The sequence below is a fragment of the Dermochelys coriacea genome, chromosome 16 (genome assembly GCF_009764565.3).
Source record: "Dermochelys coriacea isolate rDerCor1 chromosome 16, rDerCor1.pri.v4, whole genome shotgun sequence".
In the NCBI taxonomy this organism is placed as follows: Eukaryota; Metazoa; Chordata; order Testudines; family Dermochelyidae; genus Dermochelys; species Dermochelys coriacea.
The window spans coordinates 16,304,836-16,318,582 of NC_050083.1; the positions used below are offsets into that span (position 1 = coordinate 16,304,836).

Sequence of the window (13,747 nt, forward strand, 5' to 3'; positions counted from 1 at the left end):
ACTGGAAATGTACCCAGACCCTCAGCATCAGGTTGTATATCATTCTCACAAGTGGGACATGGGGCTTTTCATCATTTTTACTTAGTGTTGAAAACTAAAACTTTTAATTCAAAAGATCCAGAGCCCCTGCTGCTTTAAATTTTAGATTTTGTATGTGTGATCTACTTACTGTCCTTGATGTGGCGTCTGACTGCGTATGCAGCCGGTGTTGCTTCCACTGCTGAATGCAGCCACCTATTGGTACCTGGGTTACTTACTAGTGCTAACTACACTGCAGGTCAGGGCTAGAAGTGAAGGTTTTCCCTATGCTATCCTAGATTTCAGTGGGATAAGCCAGAAGATAGATGATGGCATTGGAGGACCTAACACACTGCTGTTTCCCTTACAGATGGTGCCATGTTCAGTCCTGTGGTATTTTCTTTATTTAATACTACTGCAGTTAACTGGTCCTGCAAAGGGAAAGGAGGGCCATGGAAGTGTTCAAAGAGGAGTTCTCACGTTTTGACACATTTTTGACCTAATGATGGAAGTTAATTTATTCACTGATCTTTTCAGGCCTAAAGGCCACTTAAATGCATTCTGGAGTGGGAACAGTTTAGCTGGCAGGCCACTCAGTTACCAGGCTGAATGGAAGGATATTTGTTGTTTAATCTCTTCAGTTCCTGGATTTCCCAGGTATTTCAAATTCCGCCCATAAGAGGGTCTGACAAAGTTGCTGTGAATATTGATGCTGTATATATGGCACGTTTTGTAAATCTGAAGCAAACTTGAATGATGTGTTTTGTATACTGCGACAGTAGTATTGTAATCCCTCCCCTCTTTTTTATTTCAAATAAACAGCCTAGTTCTTGTATTATGTGTGCATTATAAGGGGATGGCTTTAGGGGAGAAACATGGGTTCCCAAGATTTGAGGGGGAAGTAAGGGGCTGGTGGTTTAAAGAATATAGCTCTTCAGAATGGCTTCATGGTGTAGAAATATAAGGTGGGCTGAGATCTCCTCTTGATACAGCCACAGTTTCTACCTGTATGAATTAGAGCTATGCAGGATGAGGAATAGATCCCTATGGTTTGTAAAATCAAAGCACATTTGAAAAGCCCAATTATTAAACTTGAAAGGCTCTTCACAGGTTCTATAGGATATGGGAAGGGTGAAGTATTGGCCAATGAGTCTGGCTGGCCACTCCCAGTATTTTGGAAGGAATTTGTGCAGTTGATTTATCTAATTCATCAGGTTTGTTGATTGTTTTCTAAACAAATATTTAAATATTGCAGCCTAATGCCAATTCTGCAGGTTGAAAAGATAAGCCTTGCATCAATAATTCAAGTGGTCCTTTGCAACTGATTGACCAGAGTGAGGAAAAAACAATAAGGATTTTTTAACAATCTACCACATTGTAATCCTTCAGGGTGCTAGCTCAGTATAGAAACTGGGGAGTTTTTTTTTTTTTTTAAATGGCTGACTTTTTTTTTCCCACCCTCTCTAAAAAGTCAGCCCCTAAAACCTGTATAATGTTTTTCAGTGAACTTAACTTTCCATGAACATTCAGAGTTAAGGCTGAACATTTTGGCTAAATCAAACAGTCATTGTATGTGGGGAGGATAAGAAATTCAAGAGTACACTTTAAGAACGCAAGGTGTTCAGGTATCTCCCATACTACTTGCTTTAGGAGGCTATTGTCCTTTGGTAGCCTAAAATATTCAGTACTATCAGCTCCCCAGCTAATATTCTACAGCTTGATCTTGGATAGTATTGAACACCATCAGTTCCCACAGAAGTCCAAGAATTGAAGATCCTGAGTACCTTTCAATATCGGGACTCAGAGCTGATTAAGTTGAATTTGGGACTCTAGTGAATATGTCTAATACCAACTGACAGGAATAGTTTTGATTCTATGCTTTGAACAGGGCCAAGGTGCTGCTCTCTTTGAAATGCCCTCCACCAGCTCTTTCTGCCTTTGTAGAGAAGGGGGTTCTCTGCTATTTCTAGCACTAACCAAGCTCTGTATCTTAGTCTATTTACAGAGAAATAAGGGTTTAAATGTTCAAGGCAGCACCGTGGAATCAGGGAAGGTGGGGGGGAGAGAATGTACTACAAAGTTTGCCTCTCTTCCATTTGTTAACAATGACTTGATTTTGTATTCTGTCATCTTGACAATAAATTGAATAATATACAGACAGTTCGAATGTCAACAAGAAAACAAGCCTTCATGTTGCCACCTTCAATCTTGGACCTCTTTCCTGTTCCTAACTCAGTAAATACCTGCTTTGAGGTTGACAGGTCGTGTGTGTGAAACATACTCGTGCTCTTTAGTTTATATTTATTCTCTTGTTGGTAAGACTCATTGCTGAAAGGTATACATCCATATTTGGTCCAATAGGGCTGGGGGAGGGAAGAGTAGGCAGCAGGTTTGTAAGTTAAAACTGATAAAGAACTAACAACTTTAAAAGTAGTAAATATAAATGAAATGTGTGATCCGCTTCCAAATATACAGATGTGATGGTTATGCAGGTTTTGTTAGCAGCTTTATAGGTTGCATTGGGGGATATATATATATTTTAAAGTTAAAGCAGGGATTTAGGTTTTATTATGCATAGAATTTGCTCTATAAAAAGGTATGCCTATAATATCTTTTCATTCACTATCACCAGTCCTTAGAGTACATGCTCTGGTTCTGGGGCCCCATTGAAGTAAGAAAAGAATAGAAGTAAAGTTGCTATATTGGTTTCACCATAGTGTAAGTGTGTGCTCATTGTTTAGCCACAGGGGCCCATGCTAGTTGATCTGATCGTAGGATGAGGGGCTCTGATCGGATCACTCAGGTGCAAGGCCTTATGTGAGAGAGAACTTGTACTGGTAAAAGCTGCTTGTGCATGGTAGATCCATGTTCTTGGTTATGGGCTTCTTCATGATACATCTAGTTGCTCTACAGCAAACGCATTCTATGGTGTTGCTACCTCCTCAGAGGATGATCACACAGGTTGCAATATAAAGAACTCCAGTGCCCTCAACTCTGTTCTGACAAAATTAATGTAGGAAAAACATCAGAACACTTCCAAACATCTAGTGGGAATCTTAACTTCTACCTGCAGACAACACCCCAAAACTAGGTATGGTCACCAAAGATTTTTATAGGTGCACTTATTCTTTAAAATACATGTTTGTGTAATTCTTCCATCTACAGATCTGCAATGCTTTGCAAATGGTAACTCCCTCACTGGGGTTGTGAGGGTTAAATTAAACATTATCCATGCATGGGGAAGCTAAAGCCGAGGGAATGCTAACCATTACACCAAGGCACCACCTTTTTGTATATGAATGAAGTGACCCTGATGCACCTTTCCTTCTCCTACCCCCAAAAACTCAAACAGCCTCTCCTGTAGAGGGGGGAAGAGTAACCCGAGTCATTTTCTAGATGGGAAACAATTTCAGCATTTAAAAAAAAAACCCTACAAATGAGGAACAAATTAAGTCTTGGACCCTGTTTCTGTAGCTGCATCCATGCAGCCAGAGGCAATCCATGGTCATGACCTCAGTTTGTTCCCACTTGAGACTAACCCATCTCCAGCTGCATCTAGGGGAAGCAGGCCTGGAGTGCAAGAAATGGTAGACAGAATGTATAGTCTCAACCCATTGAGCTGCATGCAAGTTTTATCCTAACAAGGCTTTTAGAGGACAGGAGGATTCTTGGGAGCTTCTTGGTTTATATTTGATCTCTTGAACTACATTTGTCCCTCTCCCTCTACCCATCAACAGTCTTATTGTTCCTATAGCATCTTACTTCTGAAGGTACATGTCTACCTATTTTACAGTTTTGCACCAGCACCCATCACTGCAGAATCAGTGTTTGTATTCCTCTAGTGGGGATAAGTACCTTTCCCCCTCCTCCATTTACAAGAGAGGTGGGGGCCACTGCTGACACAGTATCAAATGAACAAGATTCCTGCCTGTAGCCATTCAAACTTCATCCTACAGTGTGATTTGCTCTAGGATGTGTCATTTTATAAGAACATAAAAAAGGTCCATTTAGCCCAGTATCCTGTCTTCCAACAGTGGCCAATGCCATGTGCCCCACAGGGAATGAATAGAACAGGGAAATCATCAAGTGATCCATCCCCTGTTGCCCATTCCCAGCTTCTGGTAAACAGAGGCTAGGGACACCATCCCTGCCCATCCTGGCTAATAGCCATTAAAGGACCTGTCCTCCATGAACTTACCTAATTTTTTTTTAAACCTGCAATATAGTCTTGGCCTTCACAACATTCTCTGGCAAAGAGTTCCACAGGCCAACTAAGTGTTGTGTGAAGAAATGCTTCCCATTTCCAACAGGTACATGTGGAAGTTTGTGGAGCAACTGGATTACCTCATTCTTTACCAAGCTCCCCAATTAATAGAGTAAGATGCACTGTGCAATACAACCTCCAGACACCCCTCTCTGCAAAGTGTGTTTGCAACACAGTGGGAAGATCTGCGCTGTATGTTTCAGAGCTGTACCAAGTGTTCCAAAATAAGTTCTTTCCTTGCTGTGCTGCTACCTTCTCCTCTTTACCTTGTTTTTCTTGTTGCTTAATGTTTGTTTGGCCAGAATAAGATGCTAATAAAATCAAGCATAGTTTCCAAATTGGTTTTAAAATGCCGTATTCCAATTATAAAAGCCTAATTCCTTCTTCCATCCACTGAACCTTTTTGGTATTAACAGGCTTTACTATGCAAAGTGATGCAAGGGGCTGTTTCATTTACAGTAATTAAATGAATGTCAATTGTTTTAGTTGTTTCTGAGGGAGAGTTCTACAAGAGTATTAGCATGTTCTGCTAACCCTTATGTACTGCACTTCAGGCCTGCTGCAGACCCTTGGGGGTTGACCATTGACCTGAGACTCCGTGCACAGACATGCCAAGTGCATCTCAATGAGATGAGCTCTTTTTCTCAGTTTCTATGGAACCAGCAGAGTGGAACTAATATAGCATTCGCATGTAGATGAAAGAATGGAGAGGAAAAAGGGCTTTACAGCTAAATTAATTAAGCAGATGTACCTGTCTAATTAAAGATGCACTGTCCCTTTTGTACCCTAGTTGCAGCGCAAACAGTATTTAAATGCATTCTTGATCCATTTCAACTATCAAAATATTTAGCAGGAACACTCAAATGGAGACAATATTAGCAAGATGAGCTTCTATGTATTATTAATAGAAGGGCTCCCAATTATGCCTAGAGGCTACAGCATGTCTTTATATCCATTGAGGAAAAACAGCTGTCCAACTTGGTTACCGAACAGCGCATTTGTAACTGGGGAACTGTTACAAATCCACTGCCCCAGCCTCATGAGAGGGTATTGCAGTCAGGCCCCAGCCCTGTGTAAACTACATTCACCATTAGCCTCCTGGTGCTGGGGGTTGGAATTTCTTGGCACAAAATTCATTAGTGATTCACACTGCTGGTGGTAGAAGCTTTAGTTTCCTTAGATTTCAACACAGACACTTAAGCTGAGAGTTTCTAAATTGTGTAGGGCATTTGCATATCTGATTCTCATTTTTTAATCTTTTAGGAAGCTTTGAAAAAAATCTCAGCTTTAAAGGCCAATTATCTGAACCCCAAATATCCCAAACATTTCAGTGTCCCCTGGGGCATTTGGCTAACGGAGAGGCTCACCTATGTATTTTGTATGTGCAGGGAGAGGATTTTACAGGAGCTTTCCTGCTGATTTATGTGTAACCTTGGACAAACATGATCACGACAGCCACAAGCATAGAAACTTATTTACTGTGATCTGGACAGTGCTTAATTTGTGCCAGGCCTTGTTAGGGTTGAGCCCTGGCACCTTTGGCTTGGGGCATCAGTTATGAATGTAAAAAAAATTGCTTGAGACCTGGCACCTCTTTCATTGCAAATTAAGCACTGGATCTGGACCAGGCAGAAGTTGTTTGGAGACTAAGAATTCTTGGAGGACTGCATGACAGGGAACACACACCTCCTGAAGGAGAAGGTAGGAACCTCCCTTCTTCAAGACCCTGGGGAAGCTTCCCTTTCATTTTTTAGTGCTTTCTCTGCACTCAGAACACATAGGGATGGTAGATAAAGGGTCTAACTCTCCTCCTGTCTTTCTCCCAATCCCTGCAGACTGCTGTTTCTCCAACCCTTTCCCAGGATCAGGAGAGAATCAGTGTTGTCCTACATATGGAACAATCTAGTTAACAGTAGTACAGTCTGGTAAGTGTTGGCTAAAGTCTAGCATCTTCCACTGAAGACAAACTTACCTGGCATGGCTGCTCCTTGGCTCTAGTTTGCTCTAGAAAGAGTGTGTGTGTGTGACTCATCATCTGCTACTTCCTGATAAATGGCTACTATTAGGCTCTGGCAGTTCAGCTTTGGCTAATTTAAGGCAGTCACAGGTGCTGCACTCAGGCAGCGAGGAATGAGGCAGGATAAGAAGCCTGGATTTTCACTCCACAAGGAACGAGGGCTCTAGTACATATCTCAATGGCTGGAGATAATCTGTTTAATTTAATTCTGAAACAGAGGAATCTGTGACCCATTTCATGGATGTGTTAATAGATGCCTTTGTTTTAGCTTCACTTGCTCTGCATCCCTTGGGAAGCCTGTCCCAGTCACACTATTAGAACCTCTAATATTGCAGTAGTAGATGCTATTGTGTAGACAACATGCGGGTGTTTTTACTGCTGTCTCATCTGCACTTACCCCCATGTCACTTCAGCTTGCTCTGAGTAACAGTGCTTGCATCCTGTCAACACTTCAGACTCTGCTGTTGCTACCACTGATCCTAATTTTCAAAGCCCTAGTGCCCTGTTTTTTAAATCCTAGACTAGCATGATGATAAACACCACCATCCTATCTGTACGCCGTACAGAGAACTGCAGCTGTGCAGCACACGCGGTCTAGCTGCAGTTTTTGTTTAGTGGCAGTGAGTATGACTCCAGACAAGAACACTTCAAATAGGTTTAATATTCCAAACATACATGCTACGTGTGTGTTACATACATGAGACAAAGCAGCCGCTAACATATTTCCTGAAAACGCTTTCACACATTTCACTGAATCACACACCTGGAAAAGGAAAGGAAGTTTAAACATCATTTCTAAAAAATGAACTTTCTTCCTGTCTCACCCTCTGGGGTTATTAAAACAAAGAGCTTGAACCATTGAAACTTTTCACCCTTTATGTTGTTAGTTTACTCTCTGCACTTCACTCACTTCAGACAATGCCAGTCCATTTGAATTCTAGGTCCCTGACACTAGCCCAATATTGCAATGTTTGGATTGCAAACACCACAGGGGAAAGTTTAAATCCAAACAAGCTTTTCATTTTACGAGGTTTTGGGAAATCATCCCTATTCATTAATATTAGCTTTGTAAAAAAAATTTAGCCTCATAAATTTGAGTCTTAAGTCACCAACTAATTGACATTGCCTGCTAGCATTTTGGACTAGCTGGAACTGCTGTTTTTAATATGTCAGGACTTGTGTGGAAGGGGCTTAACAATACAGCTTTCTATATACTCAAAGACAACATAAGGGTCTTGATCAGCATTGATGTAGAAGGCATTGTCATAAAACTCCTCCAAGTCGCTAGCATGCCTGTAATAGGTCTCCAGGCAAATCCTGATATTTTCTTCAGTGTCTTTAGGGTTCTGCTTGAGACGGGCTTGGACCTCTGGTAATGGAGCTGGTTTGTACATGGCATGATATCTAGAGATAAGACACAAACCCCACTTCAGTTCACAATGAAAATCTGGGAAGTGACAGATGTTACCAAATACATGGTTTGTTTTTGCTTATCCAAATAGCTGTCCCCTGCTGTGCAACTAACTTGGCAGTTAGGCTCCGTCAAAAAGATGTTGGGAAAGTTTAGGACAGGTTGGTACTTTCGATTTATTTGATATCATGACTGTCAAGGATCCTAGATACTTGAAGATACGAGTTTTTCTTGAAGTGATCTAATCCTAAATACTGATTTGGCACAGTCAATCCCATAGGAGACTGAGCAGGAGTCCATACTACAGCAGCCGATGCTCCATTAGCAGGAATTTGAATTTTTATGAAGACTTCAAGGGCATACCAAGATTGGCCTGTTGCAGAGCCTAATCCAGATTCAGTTTGTTCTAGTTCTATATTGTAATCTTGGGATTCTGTTCCACTCCCACCTTCACTTGTGCAAACCCTCTAGACCCACCTGTCCCAAAGGCCACAGGGGAAAGTTAGCTGGCAATGGTGAGTTCAAATGGATTTAGGTGAGCAATGCCCATGAAGTCCATGGATGTGCACATAAGGGACAAGGGCTTCCCAAGGCTAGCTGACAGCAAATCTACAACTGATCAGCTAAAAAGATTCTTAAAGTAACATGCAATGTTAATTAAGGTCATGCTGTTTTTCAGTTGGCCAGAGCAGTGGCTCTATACTGCATCTTCCAAAAGAAAAGCCCTCTCATGGACCCATCTCCCCCTCCTGATGCCCTAGTACTCCGCTGCTTGGTTCTCAAAGGGTTTCAAGTTTCTGACGTGCTGGAAGGAGCTCTACAGAATGCTGCTGGTCCAAAGCCCATAACCACTGAACTAAAGAAGACACAAGCCACCCTTCCCCTGGTCCTGTCTCTCATGGAGGGTACCACGTAGAATATATTAAATCCTGTTAGGATTTGCTAGGATCACCATCAGTCTGTCTTCAAAGAGCGTATGTTTGTATATTAAGGGGAGAGGAAGACTGTTAACCCATTTCTGAGCTGGATTGTGGATATTTCTAACAACGTCTTCCAAAGGCACAAGATTTTGACTTTCTGGAATTAACAGCAAAAGCCCAATCATCTACACCACAATTTTTAGTAAGTCAGAGGAGCATTTTTATAACCTGAGCCCCCTAGCAATGCTGTAGTAGAGTTTGGGTTGCCTGTGTAGCTGGAACCAAAATGTGCTTTACCCATGTTGCCAAATGATACCCATGATACAGTCTTGTGAAGATCACTAAAAACTGCTTTGTAAACAGGTCCTCAGAACTGATGACACAGATGAATTATTTATTTTCCTCAAATGAAGAGACAACTTCATTCTTCTCACTGTATCACCCTGAAAGCAAGTTTTATGTGCAAAAGACTTACACGTAGATAAGATGGTTGGATAAATACAGAACCAAGAAGAAAAGCAGAGTCCAGTTAAGACACTGTCTTGGATATTGTGTGTTCATCCTACATTAGTACAAGTTAGAATACGATTGAGGGCTAGCCTACTCCCTTCACTGCATTGGATCCAGTGCTGCAGTAACATCATGCCCAGGATTAGATGTAGCATCTAAAACATATCTCCATCGATTCACAATGAATTTGGGAAGACTAAAACCAAGACTCGAAGACTGAAAGCGTGTTAACTAGAGCAGATACTGTAGAGACTAATCCTAATGATAAGAAATGCAAAGATTTGCTTCATAGCATTAACTTCTGCTGAACAACTGTGTCACTTATTACTAGAACAAAAGGAGGGAGAATAATTACAGCAAATTACATGTTGCACCTAGAGTAAAATGTCTGAATAATAATGTACCACTTTGACATAAATACAGTATTTATGCCTTTAACCCTTTAGGACTAGGATTTAAAAGGTTCCCAGCTTCTGTCATTGATTCAGTGTTGGGAAGGCAGTAAGACAACAATCCAAATCTATCAAAGTAAAATATTGTTTTGCTGTTTCTCAGCCTGGGGGTTTAATATTGCTCACAAATTGATGTACTACTTACAAAAATAAAGCACAAATGTAAGGTGCAATTCAAGCACCACTTCTGGAAGAAATTTAGGAAGAGTTTTCCTTGTTACTTTATTCCTAGAACAGTTAGGATGGATCAATCAGTAGAGCCTGAAGATCACTGACCCCACCAACTGGAGTGACTGCCATATGAAGAGCTGTCACATATGAAACTTGAGTTCATATCCAGTGGCTCAAATAAAAGCTTGATCTATTGAGGGACAAATGCATTAATATTTAACAACACAAGGAGACATCTGTGGGACTGGGGAAATCAAATGCGGCCAGATCTCCAGGTACCTCTGTTGGAAAGCCTTCCATTATTGCAGTCTTGTTTATAGCATTATCATCCCTAAACATTATTTTGCCACCCATTTTAGTTTTCATGGAACATGTAAAAGTTAGATCAACTGCTGCTATGGATTTTGATATCAGAGATTTAAAACTGCACTGAGCTGAGGTCTGGAACTTCCTTCATGGAGAGCTGGTACCGGAGGGGCTATGAATGACCTTTTCCTTTTCAGGTATCCTTAAACAAGAGCACAGTCTACTTGATTTTCTTTAGTTTTCTACGAAGCTTGTCAGAAGCTTTTGTCTTGCTGACAGCCCTACAAAGTTACAGAAATTGGTCCAGTCAAAATTATTACCTCACCCACCTGGTCAGCCTTACAAATTGTTAAATATGGGACATTAGTGCTAACCTTTCTCCAGTGACTGGATCGATCATCCGCTGAGCCAGACGTTCCATGACAGATTCAGATGGGAGATTCAGGAAAAATATCCTAAATTATAGAAAAACAGTAAGGAACAGCATTAACATCCTCAGAATAGTAACTGTGGCCTTCACAGTATGAATTAATATTTATACTACAGGAATGCACACACAATGAGAAAGGAAATAATTTTGAACAACCCAGAGGTCAATGTCAAAAAGCATAATGCATGTAAAGAAACTCTTTTCTTCGGTTTGGCCATTGCATCTTGGTCTTTCTTATATTTTTTTAGATTATAAACTCTTTGGGCTGGACACTGTTTGATATGCTTGGTTCTGTACAGGACACATATTACCAGTGTATAACAAATAATACAGTGCAGACTCATACTTGATTTCCACAGGCTGAGTATACATCAGTCAGGGGGTTTCACATTTCATTTGCCATCCAGTACTCCGTGCTACCTCTGGACCTTCTCAGAATCCACTCTCTAAACCCAATTCACAGTTCAAGTCGTATTAATATTCTTCAAGAGCCAGGTGGAAGATCATTCCAATGGCTAGCCTTTCAGTGGACTCCCAAGGACAGAGAAATAGCTTGGCTTGTAACAGCATCTCCAATTGCAGGATGGAGATTGCTCCCTTATTCTACAATTTTGCTTCCGTAAAAAACCCCAGCAACACTGTATGACTGTTAGTGCTTGTGCCAGTGGACATCTTAAGTAGAGCCCAGATTGTCTTTTTCTCCCTTTTCTATCTCTTGTCTTTATTGCAGTATGGCTACTTCCAACCAGTGCCCCAGCATTCAAGTCCCCTACATCCCACTCCTGCAACTCCATCCCCAGACATCCTTCTGTAGCAGTGTATGGAATCAGATTTGGTATCCATCACATACTAATTGTCACTGTTTGGTGCCAGCATAAAATTGTCCTTTCTCTCAAACTTGACCCAGAGGGACCACTGCTATGGGAGTTTGGTTGCCATGGTGCATTCAACACTTGGTTCCTCTGTTGAGACTGCCAACATGGCAGACAATTAGGGCTTGATTTTCAGAGGGTGAGCACTTGCAGCTCTCATTAACGATAGCTGGAGATATAGTTGCTCAGCACTTGTAAAAATTGGACCCTAGATCCAGATCCACACAGGTACTTAGGCACCTAAGTCCCACTTTTAGGCACCACTGTGATCCACAAAACCTCTCTTTGGCAGCCACCTAACTCTGCAGGCACCTAAACTCACCTGACACCTACAATTTCTGTCAAAGTTCCCGAGGCACCTAAGTTTCTGTCTCTGGGCATGTGCAGTGCTGCCTCACACTCGATATCCTGACATCCATCTTCTGCCTAAGCCCTGATATGATCCAAGAACCAAGACAAAATAGGTGGAGGAGCAGCTCTCTCACCTCTGGGGTCCAATCTGGCAGGCGTGCTCCAAATACCAACCCCCTGAGCTACACTGTAGTATCAACTGAAAGAAACAAATATAGTTGCCCCAATCGTACAATTATCTTCCTAAGTCAGTTTACCTCACCGTAATGTTTTTATTAATTTTATATTCAAGTTCATAAACTCTTAAGCAGAAAATTCTCACAAATACATTTATGAAGAGTAGATATAAATCACTAGACTGTGGGATATTCCACATACTGTGCTGATGTCACATAAAGGGAAATTTTTCATATGGGTTACATTTAATTTTTTTTTTTTTTTTTTTTTTAAAGAACAACAAAAAAATCCTTCCAAACTTACGGAACTAAACTTAAAAAAAAAAAAGTTGTGAGCTTTCAAATGTGGATTTATTTACAATACAACAACTTCTGCCTTCAAGGGCAGACTTCCTATTTTCATTTTTGTCTGCCTCACAAAAGATACTGTATGTTTTAGACATTCACCAAAGAAACATTTTACACTGACTGGGTGGAATCAGACCAGATGAAAGGCTGAGCTTTACCTTGGCATGCATATAACGGATCACTAGAATTCTTTGTAGGACTTAAAGTTATGAAAATCATTTCTCTCTTCAAATGTTTACAGATAATGACTTCTATTCACGTTGTGGTAACAAAGTAACAGGCTGGAATAAAACAGTCAAGATCTCGGAGATTCTAAAGACAGGAAAAGAATCATAGTTCCAACATTCTTTTATCCCTTACACTCTAACATTTTGTTTTTCTTTGTTTCTCTTGCCCAACAATGGCACAAAAACGTGATTGTCAGAATAGGTAACATCTGATGATATATCTCGAGATGAATATTCTAGTAGAGTGGAACAATGTTTATACAGCCCTGATAATTGATACAGCTCCCTATTATATTCTGAAATAAACAGAACCGTTAAAGGATTATAACCTGGCATATCAAGAAAGCTTGTCGCAATTCATAGTTACTAACTCAAAAAATATTATAGTATTTGAAACAGAAGAGCCTAAAACCTGTACTTAAAAAGCTGCCAACAAAATGAACTCTGAAAGCCTTGTCTGAGACTCATTTTTTTTATACAAGATTCTTATTATTATCCAGTCTGGTGTCACCATTAAAGAAAAGTGTAGGGGGAAGATGTAGGAGACTACAGACATCTTTTCTAAGATGTGTTTTTTTTTTCCCCAAAACACCACGTGACAGAATTTACCATGCAACATCACAGAATCAAATCTGACGGCCTTTTCAGAACAAGGGTTAGGCCTACACGTGGTGTGAGGAAGCCTCCATTGCCCTGTCCAAACTGTACATACCGTACATGTTCTGTGGATAAGGAGTATATCAATCTCTAGGGCTCATCACTCATGAGCAATATATTCAATGGAAAAATGTAAAAGAGAAAATATATATAGCTAGTGACTGCAGTTAAAATGCTTCTAACTAGAAAGATTATACCAGTTTGACAGATATTTCCAATACACATAGGGTCTTCCTGTGCAACCTAATGGGACTTACTCATGTGATTAAGGGCTGTCCAACCTAGCCCATTCATGGGGAATATGGGAGAGACTTTTAAAATAAATCCACTGTATAATGCACATCTTGGGCACACAATCATTCTCTTTCTGTTCAGGAAAGTGTTTCTGGAAAACAACACCAACCTCCAGCCCTGCGTCAGTTTCTTCAAGAGGCTATGATTTTGGTTAGGTAATTTAACTCAGCCCACCGTTTGAGTGATATTTTGGTAAGATTTCTGTCTGGAATACTCCACAGATACAACATTATGTCCTCCTTAGATTTTAAAAAGCACAGTTTGATCCAGCATTCATTCAAGTCAATGGAAAGACTCCCAAAGGACACTGGATTGGGCCCATT

General features: G+C 40.7%; 1 protein-coding gene across 6 annotated transcripts in view; it reads right to left on the minus strand.

Moving 5' to 3' along the window:
• Positions 1-6,939: 6,939 nt before the first annotated feature.
• The window catches only part of AK8 (adenylate kinase 8), a 115,683-nt gene continuing 108,875 nt past the window's right edge, over positions 6,940-13,747 (minus strand). For 4 of the 6 annotated variants that reach the window (XM_043498806.1, XM_038374971.2, XM_038374968.2 and 1 more), the window contains 2 exons: positions 10,444-10,524; positions 6,940-7,703 (listed from right to left, as the gene is read on the minus strand). In XM_043498806.1, coding sequence (XP_043354741.1) covers positions 7,469-7,703; positions 10,444-10,524 — 316 coding nt within the window. In that variant the 3' untranslated portion in view covers positions 6,940-7,468. The other 2 variants (XR_005289220.2, XM_043498808.1) reach the window with 2 other exon arrangements.